The sequence below is a fragment of the Grus americana genome, chromosome 1, assembly GCF_028858705.1.
Source record: "Grus americana isolate bGruAme1 chromosome 1, bGruAme1.mat, whole genome shotgun sequence".
In the NCBI taxonomy this organism is placed as follows: domain Eukaryota; kingdom Metazoa; phylum Chordata; class Aves; order Gruiformes; family Gruidae; genus Grus; species Grus americana.
In genome coordinates, this window is record NC_072852.1 from 181326875 (window position 1) to 181348751 (window position 21877).

General features: G+C 35.8%; 1 protein-coding gene across 2 annotated transcripts in view; it reads right to left on the reverse strand.

Moving 5' to 3' along the window:
- TDRD3 (tudor domain containing 3) overlaps window positions 1–21877 on the reverse strand; it is a 119582-nt gene that overhangs the window by 35437 nt on the left and 62268 nt on the right. For both annotated transcript variants that reach the window (XM_054817631.1, XM_054817639.1), the window contains 7 exons: window positions 21014–21174; window positions 18763–18904; window positions 11311–11382; window positions 10622–10771; window positions 9768–9908; window positions 5755–5908; window positions 5276–5401 (listed from right to left, as the gene is read on the reverse strand). In XM_054817631.1, the coding sequence (XP_054673606.1) occupies window positions 5276–5401; window positions 5755–5908; window positions 9768–9908; window positions 10622–10771; window positions 11311–11382; window positions 18763–18904; window positions 21014–21174 (946 nt within the window). The remainder of the gene's footprint in view (window positions 1–5275; window positions 5402–5754; window positions 5909–9767; window positions 9909–10621; window positions 10772–11310; window positions 11383–18762; window positions 18905–21013; window positions 21175–21877) is intronic.

Below are 21877 nucleotides of genomic sequence, written 5' to 3' on the forward strand. Positions count from 1 at the left end.
AATCCAAGTGCAAGTAAAGGCAGATAGCTGACTGCAATTTTGTCTACTATTTTTGTTATCTCTCTCAGTCAGTAGCTTTCTCTCTGCAACCAGAATTCAAACGACTTAATTTCAACACAGAAATATTTTCATAGGTGTCACCAACCATAAACAGTTAAAAATAAATAAATCTGCAATATAAAACTATGGGTTTGTTTTAATTATTTGCATTTCATTTAATTAAAGTATGTTTACTATATGCTATGTTTTACAATTAAAGAACTAGCAGATCATGGAGTAGGGCACTGAATACTTTCAACAGCTGTAATTACTTAAAACCAGTATTTCATTAACTCTGAAATAAAGAGACTACATGTAAAAAAAAACCTCACAAGACACCACATACAGGGCAAAGGACTAACACCTTACTTTCTTATAACTAATTCACACTTCTTTAAAAAGAATAAACAACGAAGAGCTTAATGTGCTGTCTTATCTCTAAAAAGGAATACAAGTACCTCCTAAACAAAATACTAAGCTATTTCAATTCATAAATATTTTTCTACTTGGTCTAAATCCAACTATGAAAAGGTACTAAATCAAAGACAACAAATAAAACAACTGGTCTGCAGTTCCTGTTCACAAATGGAACCACCTAGCCTGATTACTGCAAATCCAGAAGTGAATTTAGAAATTCTCAACAGTACTGAGGTTTCGGGTGCAATTGGAATCACTAGATAAGAAAAACAAGGAGGGATGCACAGAGAAAAGCAAATTTACCCTCTACGTGCTTGAAACAAACGATTCTTCTTTTCAGACACTTCCTCCCCAAATCACATAAGCAGTTTTTGAAGAAAATGTGGCGCAACACAGAATTAAAAAATATCTATCTCAGTTAAGCAAAACTGTCTTTTGTTTTTGCTTCTACATAGACTCTCAGTCATTTAGAAGAAATTACAATCTGTCTGAAGGGTACAGAAGCCTAATGCTTGAGATAATGATAAATATGACGATTTCAGGTAATGATATGCACCTGATCATATGCATTAGTGCAATATTAGGGGTATGCTCATTTATTCAAAACCACTATCCCTATACAAAGGCCATCTCTAAATATCTAAAAAACAAACTGGGATTTTACACACCATATGGGACAGCAAGAGGCCAGAAACACTGCAGATCAATCTTCTTTTATATTCAGTGGAGGCTATTCTATGCTACATATAAAAGCAGAAAAACCTGCCTGCCTGGGCCCTCCTTAGTACAGTTACTACGCAGAAAAATCAGTGAAGAAACCTTATTCTTGGCTATCTAACATTACCTATTTGAGTGGTTTCCAGAAGGTTCTCCGACGAGCCTTTCATTTCTGATCACTATTTTTTTAATACTAAGAGAGAACTACATGTCTCTACTGCTAACAACTGACAGAATCAAATGAAATAAAAAAGGTGCTAGTAATATGTATCCTGTTTTCTGCAAACACTTGGATGCAGACTTCATGACAAAAAAGCTTGCTGTGGTAAGTATAATCACTGCAGATACATCATCACTGTGCAAATACTGTTAACATTCACATCATCTCAGTTTGCACAGAACTTAACTAATAATTAAGAATTTGAATGAGATTATTTTCCACCACAGAGGCATAAAAATGGTGGAAAAATAACACTTTCAATAATTTATTTTTAAAATGTGTTTGAATTCATAACACTGCACAGGTTTTCTCAAACTTGGCAAGGAAAAAAAGCACTTTTACGAGACAAAACCCCTGCAATTCAGCATATACCTGTGTATTTCTTGAAGAATCCATTTGAAGTAGACTGCAGGATAAAAATAAAACCTGGCATAGAAACAGAGGCACAATCCTATGGGCTAGACACATTCAATAAGGAAAATAAAAACTAACAAAATTAAACTGAGCAAACACTGTAAAGCCCACTGACTTCCAAGTAACAGAAAGTACAAGAACATGAACTATTATTTCTTCAGAAAGATAAAAGGCAGAAATATGTTTTAAAAATCTCAAAAAATAATCAGAACACTTTCTGAACTCTTCAAGACTGCTGGGGTTTTTGTTTGGTTGCTTTGGTGGGTTTTGGGTTTTTTTTTTTTCAGAAAAGCATGACTTAGGAATAGTACACCAGATTGTATAGTGATCATTCAAAGAATGCTAAAACACCCCACCATAGTGTTAAAAAAAAAATCACAAAACCAAAAACCCGGTGTGTCGTGTAGGAAATATGTCAGAACTTTTGGCAACTGAAGGAGTACAGAGCCTTTACAAAGCTTTCATAGAATTATGTTTTTCTTCTTATGACATTTACGGAATCTTTTTCTTTTTATTTAAGAGGAAAAAAATACACAAAAGCAAAGCTTATTTCTCTTTAAAACACAATACTGAAGATTATAAACTGAAATATATATGCTAATATAACCATTTTTTTTACTCACATAACACTGTGCTTTATTACACTACAGTACGTTGGCTACATACATGTACTAAACCCAAAGGATCATAAAACTTCCCCTAAGCAAACACTATCAGCCTTCAATATCATTTTAAAAGAAGCAATTCACTCATTTCACAATTCTCGGTAAATTACTATTACTTACTCTAAAATTACTGACAATAAGAAAGGCATATAATCCCATAGGGATTACTTCTATTATTTTTCCTTTAAATGTCTTTCAGTCACACATAAAAGTGCTCTCTAATCTGTCGATATAAGCACAAAAATTATCCAAATAAAAATAATTTTAAAAAACCCCACATTTGTAATGCGAGAGAAAAACACTACCAATGTTTTCATTTCTGTTCACTGTAAAAATCTAACTCATCTTTGGTACACAAAATGAGTTGCCAAAAGATACATCTGAAGCATAATTCCCTATGCATGCTTTTGAAAATGTGATTATATTAATTCTCTAAACAGTTTACAAAATTGTATCAGCTAGTGCAGAATGCTTGTGTACTTGAAAGGTATTTTAAATATTTTAAATTTTTGACAAAACCAGTGAAGACGCAATATAAATGTTCGATCTACAGCTAGGTGTGCTTCATAAAGTAAGCCATAAACTTGTGACTACTCCCCACAAACAAACTACAAATAACTTCCATAAGAAAAGGAACTCCATTATGTTTTTTATGTTCTACAAACTGTTTAGTAAGACCTCGATCCAACTAAAATATAAAACAATATTTACCGATTTGAAATCACTTGTTTTGCAAGCCAAAAAATACACTGTTGCAATGAAACTCAACCCAGGTATAGCAACATTATAGTATTTGCTATCAAAAGAACTACAAGCTATCACATTTATAAGCAAATGCCTTTTTGTTCATAGTTAAACCTTAGCACGTCATAAAAACGTTCAGTGAACCCTAAAATGGCTCTCAGTACATCTAATTCTACCAGCAGCAGCATGAGATGCCTGGGTTTGCTAGCAGGTTCACCAACTCCTGGGCCCATCTGCTGAGGCAAGTTGTCTATGACAAAACATGTGTCTTGTCTTTGCTGTCACTTCCTCTTTTTTTGGATAGTATCATCCTCTGTACAGCTCCAAGAACTGAATTTCTAAACTGCTGTGTCTCCTTCCCCCTGAATATGCTTTTAGTTGTTACAGGCTGCAAAAAATATTCAAACATGTTAATACAAAATGCTACACTGCTTATGCAAGTAACAGCTGTACATGTGCAGCTTCACAGCTCCAAAAGATCTAACAAAAATAACTCTTGAAAAAAATATGCCATACATTTAATGCAAAGCAGATAGTCCTAATAATTCTCACACAAAACTGGGGGTTTGATGCACCGACAGAGTCAGCATGGCTTCCTGTTTTCATTTCTAATTCAATAATGACTCTCAAACACAACTAAACTTCAATTCACTGCTGTAGCAAAAAGACAAGTATTTGCACATTTTTAATACATATAAGCTACAAACAAAAATAATACATTCAACAAAAAATCTCTCACTTGACTAACCAGAGCAATGGGGATGTTCTACTTGTATTTCAGATGCAGCTGCCTACTGACATTACAGCCATTTGTACATTTCTCACCAGGGCAACCTGTTGACTTTCATTTACTACAAGCTTGTTTTCTACTTTTTCCATATTACTTTTTTTTTTTAAATCCTAAATCCAGTGAAAATACACAAAGCAAGAGTCCATTACTAACAGTCAACAAAGACTATTTCGGAACTTAAGTTAAAGAAATAATTACATATCAATGCAGTGACTCCTTAAACGCACTCATTCCTTAGGAAACTCCAAAGTATCAAATAGTTCATATAAACTAGTATGACCTCTTTTCCATCCTTTATGAAAAGTGTCATTTTATAGGGAGAAAAAAATTACAACTCCATCACAAAGCAATGTTAAATAATGGAAGCAAATACTTTCATTTTATGTTGGCTGCTGAAACACCTCCAAAGCTGTACCCAAAACAAAAAAACATCTCCATTTATTACTCAGCTTACCACAAGATCTGCTTTAATATTACAGCAGCCTCTAGAGACCTCAGGAGGTATGGAGCTTCCTCTTTTTTTCTTTTAATGCATCTGTCAAAGTTTACAAAGTACCGAATGACTTAGACCTAAACAGACATCTTGATCTATATATTACATTGAGAAAGAAAAGTAACTGAAAGGACATTAAATAAAAAGCCCAGATCTTTTGCATTAAATCTGAAGGATTATTTGGCTTCCCTCTTTCTAAAATCCTACCTTTCCCTCAGTCCTTACAGTTATTAAACAGGAAAACTAGAAGAAAATAGTTGTTTAATATTTTACAGCAGTCAAAAAGATTCCCCCCCCCACACACAGAGGGAATACAAAAACAATTAAGCTTGCCCCAATTATTAAACTCTTAACTGGGCAGCACACAAAACATGCTGTTTATAAACTGACGCAGGAGGACTGCAATTACGGCTTTTTTATTTACTTACTTCTGAGCAACATGGAAGTGCATTAAAGTAGCAAGAGCCTTTATCAAATTAGATTAGCAAAGTGGGATTTATGTCACTTTATTTCAAAATTACTGAGTTTTGGACACCTAAGCCTGAAACAAACACCTTAAGCTCTTCTATAATCAAAACAGAAGTACAAGCTGCCACAGTGCAATTTATTTGACCTTTCTTCAAAGCAGAGGAATAGCTCTCTAGCACTCCTTGGGTTTTTTATGGCTGACTGTGGAGGAAGTTCTGGGAACCACATTTAGATTACAAAGTTAGGAAAAAGACTTATACCAACACTGTCCAATATTGGTTCCAGATACATTAATTTCAGTAACTTACCCTCTACTGTTAGAGTACCCATTTTGGATTCCAAGAAATCAAACAGCGTGCTTGGTGCAGATGGTCTGGCGTTCCCTAGCTCTTCTTCATCTTCAGCTCTTATTCGGCCTCGGCCCTTCCCTTTACCTGTAAACATCAAGAGTTATTTTTAAGTGGAAATAAATAAAAAAAAAGTATACACAGTTTTTGTTTTAAAGTTATATTTGATTTATAAAATGTTTGTATTTTCTATCTTTAAAAAATTCTATCACAGACAATATGGATCCATTTACGGATATTCAAATCTGTGAGTTCAAATTCAAAAATTTTGACAAAAATACATAGACGTCTTTTCTAAGTATTTGCTTTCAAGTTTGCAATGCATTCTAACTTACAGGAAAAAAACACATGTAGATATGCTCTTCTATAACTACATTAGTAATCCACCATACACACAGTCTTGTAAACACTGTTTTAAAGCATTTCTTCGCAAGTTATACCTCTAGGTGGTGGTCCCTGAATGGGTTTCTGTTTACCGCTGTTCAGAAGAAAATTTAATGCCGCCTCTAGGCTGTTGTTATCCATAAGTGCCTGTCTTGCTGCTTCTTTGCTGAAACCCATCTCTGTTATGTGTTTTAGAGCCTTTTCATCAACCTGAAATAAAAGGTACACACAGAACTAATTGTAAGATACAACAGAGACTCTATAAAAATACGAGATTTTATTTTTTCATTAATTTTCAAGTGAAACACCGTTTCATATTTCACTGATAATAAATATTTCAGTTTTATATAATATCTTCACATACAAGCTCTCTTAGGTCTGAACAATTGGCTAGTAGAGGGGTTTTTTAATATAATTATGATGATTTTTAATTCATCAAATTTCAGTTCTAATATTATGTGGTTTCAAGTTCAAATTCCTGTAGTCTACCTCTTCCTTCGTCATACACTGGAACAGGATGACAGACTGTAATATACTTTCTCTGAGATGAAAACTAAAAGGAATTTCTCAAAGTAATAACTGGTATAAAACCTAGCCATTTGTTCCTGTTTGAATCCTTTCACAACTTTTACAGACAACACAAAACCTAGTTATACACTTATTAAAACATAGAGAAAATGTAACTGCTAAACATTCTGTAGAAGAAAACAAAGACATACAAACAATTTACTTACAGAGAAATACAAGCTTTCTTATTCTAAACTGCATTGAGCATGATAACAAAAAGGCAAAGCAGAAATCACAGAGCATTAATTACAGAATATAACCTTTAACATTGTGCATTAAAGCACTCAAGTGAGAACTGACTCTTCCAGTGCGGACAGACCTACATGCATTAAACATGAAGTGGGACTAGGCCCTCTGGCCTTTCCCATCCCATACCCAACCAAAATGACACCACTTATCCATCTACTGCAACAGCTGTAACCAAATATATTCTTAACCGGAGTCCTATGACTGTAACATTTTGTCTACAGGTTCCAAAATAGCCATCCCATAACCCTCAAAAAACCCAAACCAAACAAAACAACCCACAACCAAAATCCCCAAACCCAACTAAACCTAACCTCTTAGATACATACAACCCTTCTTTCTCATTCTGCTTAAAAGAACATGAACTTTTATTGCTAGAATGATTTAAATTACAACTGTATGAGAGTTGTATGAAAAGTAACATTCAACCCTCTCCCTCCCCTATTTTCCACAGTCTTATGATACAATTTCTCCACTCCTCATTTCTCCTGATGTTGTAATGCATTCACTTTGTTATCTTAATTCCAGCTACACACTGTGCTCTGGGACAACACATATAAGCAGGTCTCCTTTTTAGGGGCAGAGACACAAAATCAGTGTTTGTGGTTGCTATCTCAATATAGAGATTTCTCAATACAGCAAGCCTGAAGATGCAACAACTCAAATAACTTTCATAACTATGCTTAGCTATGCAAAAATTACTGTAATGAGCAAGACATGACTTTGCAGTGCTTGGCTACAACTCCCACATGCTCAGCAATGTTAACTCAAATGCCTTCATGTAGTTGTCTTCATTCCCAAACTCAACAATACTCTTAACTGTCCAAAGACTGACCAAGTAAAGGAATAGCAATTTTAAAGGTCTTTGAAGACCAATGGGGCAGTAACATGACCTCAGTGTCTACAGGGAACCATCACCCCACCTGAGTTTGACTTCCAGTTGCCTAAATAATGTCTTATTTTTAATGAAAGAATACAATAGTTCCTCCTCTGGGCCATTCTCCTAGATTCTTCTGCATGGCAACAAGGGTAAAACAGAGATAAGTGCTTCCTCGGCAAATCTGCTTTACTCTTCTCCCCTTTATAGCTAGTTTGGATGAGAAGAGAACTTCTAGCCATTACTGCTGCATCAACTCCTTTCAACGGTGGAAATTCTGCGCACATGACAGCTATGTTCAAAGACCAGCAGGAAATGAAGACTCATATATACATTACCCATTCTCTCAGCTATGGATTTAAAAAAAAAAAAAAAAATCTTGCATGGGTCAGAATTTGAGACTCAAGCGAAAGGGAATTTCCCAGATACAAAGACTGTTTGAGAGAGGAGGCAGCATGTTAAGTATCTTTAGATGTCAAAACGCTCCCTTCAACTTCATTTACACAGCACAAATCTTGCTTCTCATATACAAAACTGGAAAGACAAATAAAATTGTAGGACATATCCTGTAAGGACTATTAAGAGAGGAGGATGATTGACCTCCACAATCTATTGTCTGTCTAAAAAGAAACAGGAAAAACTACCTCTTTGTTTCTTGTTTTGTAGGTAAAGATACAATGCTCCAGGTTTCTCGGAAGGTAACGCACCAGATGGATTAAAAACCTTTAATTGTTTCTAAATATACATACAAGTCAACAATATACATGAAAGTCAACAATCAAACCTACCTGAAATCACAAATTCATTATCCATTGCTTTAAGATCTAAACCCCATTATTTATAATCAAATAAGGCTTTCTATATAATCTTAGTGGGTTCATATTTCCTTCTTAACAGCACCTAGATATCTTAAATGACATAATATTAGGTTTTGGTAAGTTCGAAGTACTGCCATTTTACAGTGCAATGTAAGATCAGTTCCTTGCAGTTCATAGAAAAAAAAACAGAAAACAGAGTATTTTAAACAGTTACCCAACTTAAAATTTGTGGCCTTTTTTTTTTTTCTGTTGGGGTTTTTGTCTGTCTGTCTGGGATTTTTTTACGTCTATTTAGGTCGACACACAATTGTCAAGAATGACAAGGTGTACCACCTACACTGGACAAAGGGATGACTAAATGACATCTTGAGGTGCATTCAGCCCATGTTTCTACAACTCTATATTGACATTTCGGAGCACAGTGCTGAAGACAGCACTGCCAGAGGCTCTCCTTGCTACAAGATGATGACACATACTAAACAAACAAAATTATAACAGGCAGTTACTGTTCCTAAACGTCTTTTCTTCTGATTGCTAAACCTTTGGTAAAAGTAAATAAGGTGGAAAATATTCAACAATAAATAAGTTATATTTATAATCAATTATTGTAATTATAATTATTATAATATTATTATAATCAAGTATTATATTGTATTATTATAATCAATTATTGTAATACTGGTTTACTGAGTTACTACGTTGTTGCAATGACTTTTTCAGTCTGCTTTCATCACTCAAACCAGAATCATTAAATTCCTTTCCAGAGTCATTCTTGATAACAAATACTTCCTCTATCAGAAACTTTTAGATTTCTAAGGTAATCAAAACAGAAACTTCAATGACTGCTCATCTTATATGCATTTAATTCAATGCAGTGATCCCAAAGGACGTTTATCAGTTAAGTATAAAGTTATGAAATATATTGGAAGGTGATATTTTGGATTAAGTGGCACAGTTGGGATTCTCCAATGGTAACCCACCTTACTCAAAATGTAACATTACTTATGGCTAAGCATATTTCCATGTCACAATAAAAGTACTTCTACTTCATTATTTTAAATATCAGAATAATATATTAGTCTTCTCAATGTCAAGTAAATGGATTAAAACAGATTCTTAAAATAAATATTAAATTAATTCAGAAAAAAGCTACATTAAAATATTATTTGATATGTTGAAATTGAAGGATGAAAGTCTTCCTGCCTAAAATGAATTAAGAAACGTTAATATGCAAAACTGTTAGGCTTACTTAAACAGGAAAATAAAACTGTAGTGTCCTATACCACATATACTACTACTATTCTTTTGTGAGGACCTGGGTTTAAGTTTTACTGGATAAAGCAACTTTTTTTTTTTTTTTTTTTTTTAACAAAAATCACATTGAAACTCATAAGTATCCCAGTAAGGTACAAAAGCAACTTAAATATTCTAAACAGACTTCAAAATAAATTGGAAAAGAAAGCCCCTATTCCTCAGGGTATTTTGGTTTAAATTTTGTTATATTTGGTTTTTATTTTTTAATAGTACACAGTTAAGGTTCCATTTAAGTCTTCCACCTTACCAGTTCTCGGTAGACACCTTCATTTTTTCCCTCAGGTTTTGTTATCTTCTCTTTCTGGAACAGTTCCCTGTTTCGATTCCCTCCAGTACTCACACTGAGATTACTTCTGCTACTACCACCACCTCCTCCAAACGTCTTGGTCTTTAGATAAGCACAAAAATAACATTTCAGTAAACAGAACTTATGAAAATAAGCCTTAATATTTAGCTAGTAGAAAAAGTGCAGTAAATTTGATGCAGCTGTATTTTTTATGATTATGCTTTGCATCAACAAATAAAGCACTAATTTACACACAGAAAAAAGATGAATTCATTAGGTAGGACTTCTATTTTTTTCCCCTATGCCCTAATGAGGCTGTAAAAAGTGTGTATAATTCTAGTTTTTATGAATTACCAAGCAAATTGGAAAAATAAACTAAAAAGGAAAACCAAAGGAGGACATAAAAACCTGACACGTTAGAACTAAACTTCGTAGCTATTCTTTCAGACTGAATGCAGGGAATCATGGGGTTTTAAGAATTGAAAAAAAGCAGATGACAATTGATAACTGGTATTTATTACTTAAATCTCATTAGCTAAATTGTAAACCCCACATTTTTTAATAGAGGTATCAAATCAAAATCATATCTACAATAAAACATTATGATACATTTATTAGCTTTATTAAAATAAGAACACTCTCATCAATCCAAAAGGAGATTCTATTTTTCATTCATCCTTTTAAAGATACATGAGTAGAATTATAAGGAGGCAAGCAAGCATCAGGAAGCATTTGTCATTTTAGCGAAAAATACTTAGAATAACAAGAAAAGATCAATCACAGTAAGTAAAATGCTACAACACATGCATTCTAACCTCCTTGCTCTTTGCTACTTCTGCGATAGCAGCTGTTCTCTGCTTTTCAAATTCATCATTATCCGCAACAGTTTTTACAGTATTTGTCATTTGCAGAGTCTTTCTGCGATCAAGCTCTCTGCTATCCACTTGCACGTGAGATGCACATTTCTGAAAATGCAAAAGAAAGTTTTAGTTAACTCTTCTGCCTATGCTCATTTGAAAAGAAAAAAAGAAAAGTATTATTCCATTACAGTAGCACAACTTTAAATAAAGAATATAATCGCAAAAATGTACACCTAGGACATCTAGATATGTTTGCAGAAAGCACACTCCTTTGGTCCACTAGAAAGGCCAAAAAGAATGAGTTTTACATTTTAAGCTTAGTTCATGATGTAGCTAATACGATTATTGTAAATACCTTTGTCGTTTAAGAAGGGAATATGTTATGTCTACAAGATCTGAGAGGAAGAATCAAAGGCTCAAATACTAAATAAAATCTTAAGTTTGAAATTGAAAGGAAAAGTGCTAAATATAAATTGGCGCAACAAAGTGACAGGATCAATATAATTTTTTTTAAACTAGGCAAATTTTTTAGATCCAAGTCATCATGATCTAAAGTGTTTTGATAGCTTTTATCTAACTGGAACCAGGTCCCCTAGATATCATGATATAGGGGTTTTTTAATGAACTGACAAAGTATACTATACCTGCCCAAAAGGCACAAAAGGGGGAGGGCCACCTTCTGTTCCAATGTTACTCCTATTGTGTTTCGCTAAACTCTGTAAAAGAAAATTGTTGATTAATAAATTGCAAACAAAACCCAGATTATATGATAAATGTCTCTATTTCAGACAGTACATGACACTTGCAAGATGAACATTTTAAGTATAAAAAAATAAAATCTATGATATAGCTCAAATTCTGGGGCACTTAAGTAAGGAGAAGGCTGGATGAGGGGCAGGGAGACTAAGAAAATTATGGAAACTTGCAGAATCACGAAGGCAACACATACAGCAAATGGAGAAAATTCAGTTATACACCAAAATCTACAGTAACAGAACAAAGCAGCACACAAATAGGCAGATGTTTCTTTACATAGCGCCCAGAGACCTTGCTGCCACTAGAGGTTGTAAAGGCGTACAGTTTCAACGCATCTAAGAAAGGATCAGACAAATTCAACCTAGAGGAGGTAAGGTTCAGGGGGATCTTATCAATTTATACAAATACCTGAGGGGAGACTGTAAAGAAGTTGGAGTCAGGCTCTTTTCAGTGGTGCCCAGTGACAGGACCAAAGGCAATGGGCACAAAATGAAACACTGGAGGTTCCCTCTGAATATCAGAAAACACTTTTTTACTGAGAGGGTGACCAAGCACTGGCACAGCTTGTCCAGAGAGCATGTGGAGTCTCCATGCTTGGAGATATTCAAAAGTTGCTGGTCCTGAGCAACTGGCTCTAGGTGGCCCTGCTTGAGCAGGGAGGCTGGACCAGATGACCTCCAGAGATCCCTTCCAGCCTCAACCACTCTGTGAAATTCATGAACCCATGTGTAAGCAAATACTGAAAGGATTATGCGGGATTGTATTCCCTGACAAAGATAAATCAACAATTCTGGATGCCAAGGCTGTATAAGAGCTCAGGTTGTGTGCTCTTCCTAAAAACCATCTCTTTGCCACTGTTGGAAACAAAATACTGTGCCACTAGAACATTTCCTCTATGGCCTTATGAAAAATACAGTACATGTGCTAAATTCATCAGCAGATCTTTGGATCACAAAGACCATAACAATAAACGTAACAATTATTGATAATTAATATTTACAGAAGCACTCTGAACTCTTAGCCACAATCAGGCAATCAGTGGCCTAGGCCTGAAGACAAAGCATTCTCAAATAATACAAATTACTAGTGGCCAAGAACAGTAAAAAGATGGATTGTTAAACATAGCATTAAAATATCTGTTCATAGCTGATACACTTTTTCTCTTTCTTTACAAATTGTGACAACAGCAGCAATCTCAGAACGAAATTCTCTGGAATTGACATTTGATTATGTGTTAAATATTTCGTATTACACAGAAATATTTGACTTTAGAAGTAGAAAAAGGAAGAACAGTTCCTTAATACTGTTAAAATTATTCAAAATTGCATTTCCTATAATGCATCTGTTTTATCATCTTCATTTGTTATAGTCCCTTTATTCCCACTGGGACAGTCATGCATGATTAAATACATAATTTACTACTCCTCATTGGCAGAGAAAGTTTTAATTACTTAAGGCTATATAGGACATTTACCTATATATTTATTACCCTGATATAAGTTGATTTAATTCCATCATGTGAGAACTGTAGGATAAACATGAATATGCTTTAAGCCATTATACTATCAAATAATTTCTTAAAATAAGATATTAATGTGGCTAGTAACCAAATCAAAACTTTTGGTCCACTCTTTTAAAGTTAACTGCTTTTATTCAGGAACCAAAGACCATTTCCTAAATCATTTATGATTATTAATTCCTTTCAAGGGTGAGAAAAAAAATGTAAAAATCCTTTTCCTCATGCCTTAGAGCAAAAAACACTGATAAAGTATTCAATAAATTATTCAAAACAAAGCACTTGGAAGTACAGAAATCATAAAATTTTTCCGCTTTAGTTTCAATCAGTTCACTTAAAGCGCTGCCTTAGAATTACGAGCTAGCCAGGGGCTGATTGCTGTAGCATGCTCATACCTTCCCATGTCTATTAAGTGAAGCGGCACAGTACAAGTCATTTCAAGGCCAAGTCACTTCACTTCCCCAGGGTAGGCACTCTAGGTCCAATAAACCCTACACATATTTTTTTTTTGTTTGTACCTAGAGAAATGTAGGCAATTCTGGAATGAACTTCAGCACTGAATCAAATTATAATAAAAATATTTATATGATAGCCTAAGAACTTGAGTATTTGATCATGGTTAATTCCTCACGTCCTATAATCAGGAAGAACATGTTTAAAGTTAAGGTCACACTTTTTTTTTTCCTTTCCCAAACTAGAACCAAGGAAAAACATACAAGAAAAAGATTATTCCAAACTATTGCTCGAACATGTAATTTGGTAAATAGCAAAAAAAGCACTTAAAAATTGACTTCATATTTACTAACATTTAGCTACATGAAATTTGAATCTTAACAATTTATTGCATAAAATTGTTATCCAGAATGAAAGAACTCTGTCTAATGGTAAGTAACAGCCTTGACACTTTCTTCTCAGGTAGCACTGTTTGCTGAGAACAACTGCTTTGGAAATTAAGTTTCATTTTGCACCGAATAAAAAGCAAACTGGCAACAAGAACACTGTTTTTAAACTTAGAATTAAATTTGCTTGTAGCACAGCAGTAACTATCACTTACCATAAACTTTGTGATAAATACATTTAGTATGCCTCTTTTACCCTTTCTTCTATATTTGGATTGTGACATTAAAAAATACTTCCTAGGGAATCTCTTCAGAAACAAAGGCTTACAATACAAGACTGGATTATCCCCTCACACTTCTTTCTAATATCAATTTTGAACTATACATAAAACTACTCCCTTTTGCCATCAGGTAACCTCAATACTTAGCCTCACCTTCACCAAAACTGTAAGAATCGTCATGTATACTAGATAACTTTACTTTTAGATAAGCCATAATTTGTCAGATTCTATGTTTTAAAAATATAAAGGCCGACCAAACAGTCTCACCAATCATCTCAGCAAAATTTGCTTCAGCCTTCACTTACAGATTGTCTGATATTTTGATTAATAACAGCAGAAGGTACTCCTCCTTCATAAGAAGCGTACCAGCAATATCATGCAGATACTGATCCTCACTGATTGAAACACTAGTCACCACCAGAACACTGGGAACACTATCAAGCAATAATTATTTGGAATTGTATTCTCCCCTGAGTCCATGACACACTATATTTCCAAGTAGTCTAGAAAAAAGATCACATAGTAACATTCTCATTTACTCTTATTTATTTTCTGTCACTTAAACAGTGACACTTAAAAAAAAAATTGAAATTTCTAGGCAAGAATTACCTTACAATAAAATTGAATGCTACAACAAATGCCACATTTATTCCGCATGAACTATATTTGCAGTGTGATAATATTGCATTCATTCCACATGCACTGTATTTGTAGTGTGAGTCTTTCATTACTAAAACTTGATTCCTCCTGAAAGCAATTTCAAACATCATTCTGAATGGAACAAAACAGTAATGCAACTGCGCAACTAGAAGCTGACAGACAGGTGCAAGGGTAATAATTTCAGACTGGATAAACAACTTAAATTCTAAAGTTTTGTAATATTATTTGACTTAATAGCACTTTTTTAATAAGAGAAACTTATTTCATCTATGCAAGAAGCTCAATTAACACCTCAGACATTGTAGTAGACAGAAAAAAACTGGCTTCAAAACAAGGGATTTCAAATAGTCACACAAATATAAATTTTCTGTCTTTTTATGCAAACACAATTCAGCATCTCATTTAAGCTTCAGCTGCAAGATTAGACAAGGAATGGCAATGTCCTCACTCAGATATCTTTGAGTTGACAATCTTGCTTATTTGTCAACTGTTCTGTTCTGTAAAGATTTCTGAACAGGACAGAAACATCGAGTTCATGCAGGAACTGCTATCAAAGTAGCATCTGGCTTCTATAGACTTGTTTGAGCCCTATCCGTCTAGCTGTCATTCCAGATATAGAACTGGCACTACGATTTCCAGTGGTCATGGTTCACCTGTCCAAACTGATTTCTTGTCACCCACAGCTTTTCTGACATGGCCACATTCATGCTGGGAACCCAATCATATGCTGTGAGCTAGTCAATGAGAAAAAGAAAATGATAATCTGGCAAATTGCAAGATGGAGCCAGAGAATTGAGGGCATAGCAATACGCAATAGTTAACTTTCTATACTTTAGCTTATCAGAGTGTATCAGTGAAAACTTAGTTACCTCTCTTTTAAACATATCACATAAAGTAACAGAACTGGCTAACAACAAGTGCTGAAAGTTGTCAGCAGCACACCTATGGTTATTAAATGGTTTGCTTTCTTGTAAACAGAATGTGTCCCAAGTTATTTCTTGACACTTACCTCAAAAACAAATTAATATTTATAAAGCAACACATATTTGTTAAAGTCCACATAGAAGAAACACGAAAACAAACTGTCCAAAATATCACCAATAAAGCTAACCAATTCTATTGACCCTTCTGTTACCAATTAGATAGCATCCTTAAGAATGCATTAGATCTATGTGTCTCTCTCCCATCCCCAACAATCTTAAAACTTTTTTAACTGGAGAGAACTCACAAGACTTTATACTAAACATGAATAAAACGATAAAAACAGAGATGTTTCTGCTGTTGGCCCCAGAACCTTCTTTTTAATCAAAAGGCAGCTTCATTTAAAACCAGGAATGTTTTTAAAAAACTATTTTCAACTATAAAAGCAAAAAAGGATGCCAAACTGAATCTACTAGTGGACACTGTGTAACTCAAATGTTCAAATAAATTTTGGCCCAGTTTGCTCAAATCAATAAAAAGCAAACCAACATCAAAAAAGTCTAGCCGTAACAAACACGGCTATGCCAAACTTAGCATCAGCAACAACAAAAGTAGTACTTTACAGAGAAGTAACCACCATGTTCATAAGCCGCTACTCTGTTTCAGAGATGTAGATGTAAAAGTAGAGAGATGTATGCATAGTAGTAGTGGTAGTAGTGATAGTTGATCTGGAAAGTATTTGGGACTGTATGTAACAGGGTCACAACTTCCTGCCCTGGGAAGCTGCACTCGTTTGTGAGAAAATGAATGAAAAAAGTCTTCCTGTGGCAACTTTTGTTCTATTGGGACAGAAACCAGGCTAAAATGGAGGAAAGGGGCTTAAAAGCAATTATGGCTTGTTGAAAGATTTTAAAACCTCCAATTTGTTTTTCTAATCACAAATTTACCTAAGCACTGATGAAATCTGCAGTATAGAATTCATACTTAAGGTTACCAAACTCAATGCTTTCTATGCACTTACTGTATTTTTTTTTGCCTCAAAAATATAATCTGCAGATGGTAATTGTAAAAGGCATAATTCTATAATATTCTGGTACTAACCACACTGTTTAGGAAAGCAACGACCCGTAACTGCAGTGAAATAAACTTAAAACATTTGATTAACATTTTCAAACACTGCAGACTAAAAAAAGAATCAGTTCCCATGCAAAGATCACTTATGATTTCTTCATTTGCAACAGGGTGGGTACCCTGGTGACGGAGGATACACAGAAGGTGGAGTTACTGAATGCCTTCTTTGCTTCAGTCTTTAATGCTAAGGTCAGTCCTCAGGAATCCCAGACCCTGGAGGTAGGAGAGAAAGTCTGCAGAAAGACCACCTTCCCTCAGTCAAGGAGAATCGGGTTAGAAATCATTCAGGCAAACTCAACATCCACAAACCCATGGGCCCGGATGGGATGCACCCACGAGTGCTGAGGGAGCTGGCAAATGTTATTGCCACTTTCCATCATTTTTGAAAGGTCATGGAGAACAGCAGAGGTGCCTATGGACTGCAGGAAAGCCAATGTCACTCCAGTCTTCAAAAAGGGCAAGAAGGAGGATGCAGGAAACTACAGGTCAGTCAGCCTCACCTCCTTCCCTGGAAAGGTGATGGAACAGCTCATTCCATGGGTCATCAATAAGCATGTGGAAGAGAACAAGGTTATTGGGAGTGGTCAGCATGGATTCACCAAGGGGAAATCATGCCTGACCAGTCTGATAGCCTTCTATGATGGCATGACCGGCTGGGTGGATGAAGGGAGAGCAGTGGATGTTGTCTACCTTGACTTCAGTAAGGCTTTTGACACCATCTCTCATAACATCCTCACAGGTAAGCTTAGGAAGTGTGGTTGGATGAGGGGACAGTGAGGTGGGTTGAGAACTGGCTGAATGGCAGGGCCCAGAGGGTTGTGATAAGCGGTGCCGAGTCTAGTTGGAGGCTTGTATCTAGTGGCGTGCCCCAAGGGTCAGTACTGGGTCCAGTCTTATTCAACATATTCATCAATGACCTGGATGAGGGGACAGAGTGCACCCTAAACAAGTTTGCTGACGATAAAAAACCAGGAGGAGTGACTGACACACCAGAAGGCTGCGCTGCCATTCAGCGAGACCTGGACAGACTGGAGAGTTGGCCAGAGAGGAATCAAATGAAATTCAATAACAGCAAGTGTAAGGTCCTGCACCTAGGGAGAAATAACCCCAGACACCAGTGCAGGTTAGGGGTTGACCTGCTGGGAAGCAGCACTGCGGAGAAGGACCTGGGAGTCCTGGTGGACAACAAGCTCTCCAGGAGCCAACACCATGCCCTTGTGTCCAAGAAGGCCAACGGTATCCTAGGATGCATTAAGAAGAGTGTGGCCAGCAGGTCGAGGGAGGTTATCCTCCCCCTCTGCTCTGCCCTGGTGAGGCCGCATCTGGAGAGTATATTGTGTCCAGTTCTGGGCTCCCCAGTTCAAGAAAGACAGGGAACTACTCAAGAGAGTCCAGGGGAGGGCTACAAAGATGATGAGGGGACTGGAGCATCTCTCATATGAGGAAAGGCTGAGAGAGCTGGGTCTGTTTAGCCTGGAGAAGAGAAGACTGAGAGGGGATCTCATCAATGCTTATAAATATCTAAAGGGCAGATGTCAAGAGGATGGGGCCAGACTCTTTTCAATGGTGCCCAGTGACAGGACAAGGGGCAATGGGCACAAACTGGGACACAGGAAGTTCCATCTGAACATGAGGAAAAACTTCTTCACTGTGAGGGTGACCGAGCACTGGAACTGCCCAGAGAGGTTGTGGAGTCTCCTTCTCTGGAGATATTCGAAACCTGCCTGGACGCCATCCTATCCAACCTGCTCTAGGTGATCCTGCTTTAGCAGGGGGGTTGGACTAGACAATCTCCAGAGGTCCCTTCCAACCCCTACCATTCTGTGATTAGATGTAATATTTACATATATTTGGCTGCATGCCTAAAAATATTGGGACAGTAAAGTTCTAAAAGCTTATCATATGAAAGTTTACTTTCAACATATTAAACTTGATGTCATTAAATGTAATATGCATCCTGTAAGACAAGTATTTCAAGTGGTGTTACCTCACCCTTTGTAATTCCCACTTTTCTATAAGATGCTCCACTTCACCTCCGAGAACTGCTGTGTTACTGTTATCCAACAGCAAGAATCCATTTCTCACTTCAACAATTCCTGAAAGCTTAATTTTTGTTCCAGGTGGAGTGTTCAGGCTAGAAGTAGAAACAAAGCCAAATATTTCATATACCTTTATTAGTATTCTGCCACCAAACCCATACAAAATTCTACTCTTATTATACTTTTACTATTGTCATATTTCATAATAAAAATTAGCATCAAAAACCTTTGCAATAATTCCTTCAGTATGCACAGAACTTTTCAATAGTTTTATTGGAATGCTTCCCATTCATTACACAAAAATGCCATATTGCAAATTAGATTCTAACAGAAATGAATGTTTGCAAATTGTCTGTTTGGTTAAAATCCAATTTAACAATACCAAACTAAGGATGTGATTTGTTTAGACTAACAGAAGATGTCTCAAAGTCAGTTATCTAACTTCCTCATTCTAGGATGCATTTACAGTTAATAGAGGATCTCCAGATGGTTAATCATCTGTTTTAGACATTTAACTTAGGAAAAAACAAAGAGCTGTTAAAAAAGAAGCTTTCTATACATTACTAACAGCCAGGACTGTACCAGAATAAATATAAAAACCATACATCTTGTACTGCTTTTTCTCTCATTACCATTTAAAAATATATGGATGCTCTCTGTGGTCAACTCCCACAAGGAGGTACCTCACCTTCTTTTCATGTGAATCTACTCTATGAAAAACAACAGATGCATAAAAGAATCACGCATCTCCAACCTGTAACTGAAAGATATGACAAGCAGCACAATCTGGAAACTATGACTTTTCTTGTGAGAAACAGGACACAGTCAGTTATAACCTTTCAAATGAGTGACAATAATCTCTTTAAAATATGCTGAAGTTATTGTTACAATCATAGGACCATACCACACAGTGAGGGACATTCACAGTGGAGTCAGCCAATTTCAGCACTAGTGGCATTAACCTTAGTAATATTAATGGATTTTCAGCATTGTTCTGATAAAAGCAAAGAAAATGACATCAGAAAAAAAACAAGACATGAAAGAAATATGGCAAAAAAATTAAAGTTATGAAAAGGGGGGGAGGGGTTAATGGAAATCCAAGTCATTAAAAATTTCAGATTTAAAAGAAAACTGTGGAGGGGGTTTATTTATTAAAGAAATGGTATGTACTGAAATAGCATATTATTCCAGGTTAATAATCCAACTTCAAACCTGAAACAACTACATACAACACAAATTAAATTTTCATACAATGTTACTTGAACAGAAGAGCTCACTTCATTACTACAGAGTGCTGAGCTCTCTGACAGTTTTGAGATTTTTTTATCTAAAAGTTTCAAATTATGTTTTCTATTGGGTGTTGCTCTTCAAGTATTTTGTGATCTAGAAACTACTTACACAGAAGCCTGTTTGCCTGCCTTTTCTGTTCTCTTTATATTCATGTTGGAATATGATATTCCAAGTTCTGCTGGCTCAAGCTAAAATTAAAATATCATTAAGTGTTCTACCTTTTAAGACAGCATGACTTTAATCTGCAAGGTGGCTCCTGCTAAGAAGGAGCAGTTTAACAGTAAAATATGACATTTAAAAATGGAAGTATATATCTATATTTAACTGTTGCAACTAGCAGAGAAAGAGAGGGGAATTTTTTTTTAAAATCAAAGTACTCTGAACTGGAGTGAAGAGCAAAGCACAGCATGACTCCAGATACTGAACACTAGAGATGATTTTCAGTATCTTCATAACCAAACACACAAAAAATCACCACATTCAACAGTAATTAGCTCTCTTACCCTTCATTTTTAACTGAAGAAACATTTACTAATTCAATCCAAGTTAAAGCCTTGCCTGTGGTAAAGCAGCACTAGTTGCGTCAGGCCTGAGACATTCCTGCTACCAAAGTCAGACGAAAGATCTGCTACTACTAGAAATTGGGAATTTGACTCGAGATTGCACACACCCAAAGTGCTGTGTGCCGTGTCAACTCCAACTAAGCAGATGGCTGCAAAAATCCATAAATGGTATTGTAAATTACATTCATATACACCTTTGCATACTGAATTTAAGGTTCTCCTTTATATACAAAATCTGAGAGGGAAACCTGTTTTGTCAAGACATTTTTTTCCACATATTACTAAAGATACTTCCATTATTTTAAGGACATTTAAGTATCAAAGCAAAACTTTGAAAAGAAAGTTGTTCACCTTATTTTTGACATGTTACTGTATTCTATAGCTGTGCAGCTTGTGTGTCCATCAGTCATCTGTAAACGTAACATTCTAGGAGCAGCCTGAGATTCTTCATTATCCTTTGGTGCAGCAACATTGCGTATTTTCTGTATTTGCAGAACACATGGCCCTTCCAGCTATATATGTAAAACAGAAAAGACAAAACTGTTAACACCATGAAGCAAACACATTGTAATATATAGACACACTAACAGATGCCTCCAGGCAAAGGAAAGTGTAATTTGATAAGGCAGTCATGTTCAATTTCTATCACTCATGTACTATACGTTCTAAAGCATAATAAAAATGGCTTTTTCAGAGAAACAGTTGTTATGCTTCATACATCTCTGCAATACCAATTATGCAAAAGAAATTAATTAAAAGAGCGTGTGTGTGGGGGGGTGTCAAACAAAACCTCAAGTATTGTCACTTCCAACATACTATGGAGTCCAGGTGAGATTTCACATGCTGTATCGCAGGGTCTCATTGACAAAGTGTTCTAAAGAAACAAACAATCAGCTTTGAAGACTGTCTGGTTGTATTAAGAGTACATTTCAAGTACAACCACTTCCTAAACACTAACTAGAAACACAGCCTCTTCAAACAGAGGTGCAATTGGAACGTAACAACTTCAAGGGACATCACTATTTATTGGTTACTGTGTTCGGTTTGCATGGCAAGGTTTTGTAGCAGGGGGGCTACAGGGGTGGCTTCTGTGAGAAGCTGCTAGAAGCTTCCCCTGTGTCTGATAGAGCCAATGCCAGCCGGCTCCAAAATGGACCCGCCACTGGCCAAGGCCAAGCCAATCAGCGCCTCTGTGATAACATATTTAAGGAGTAG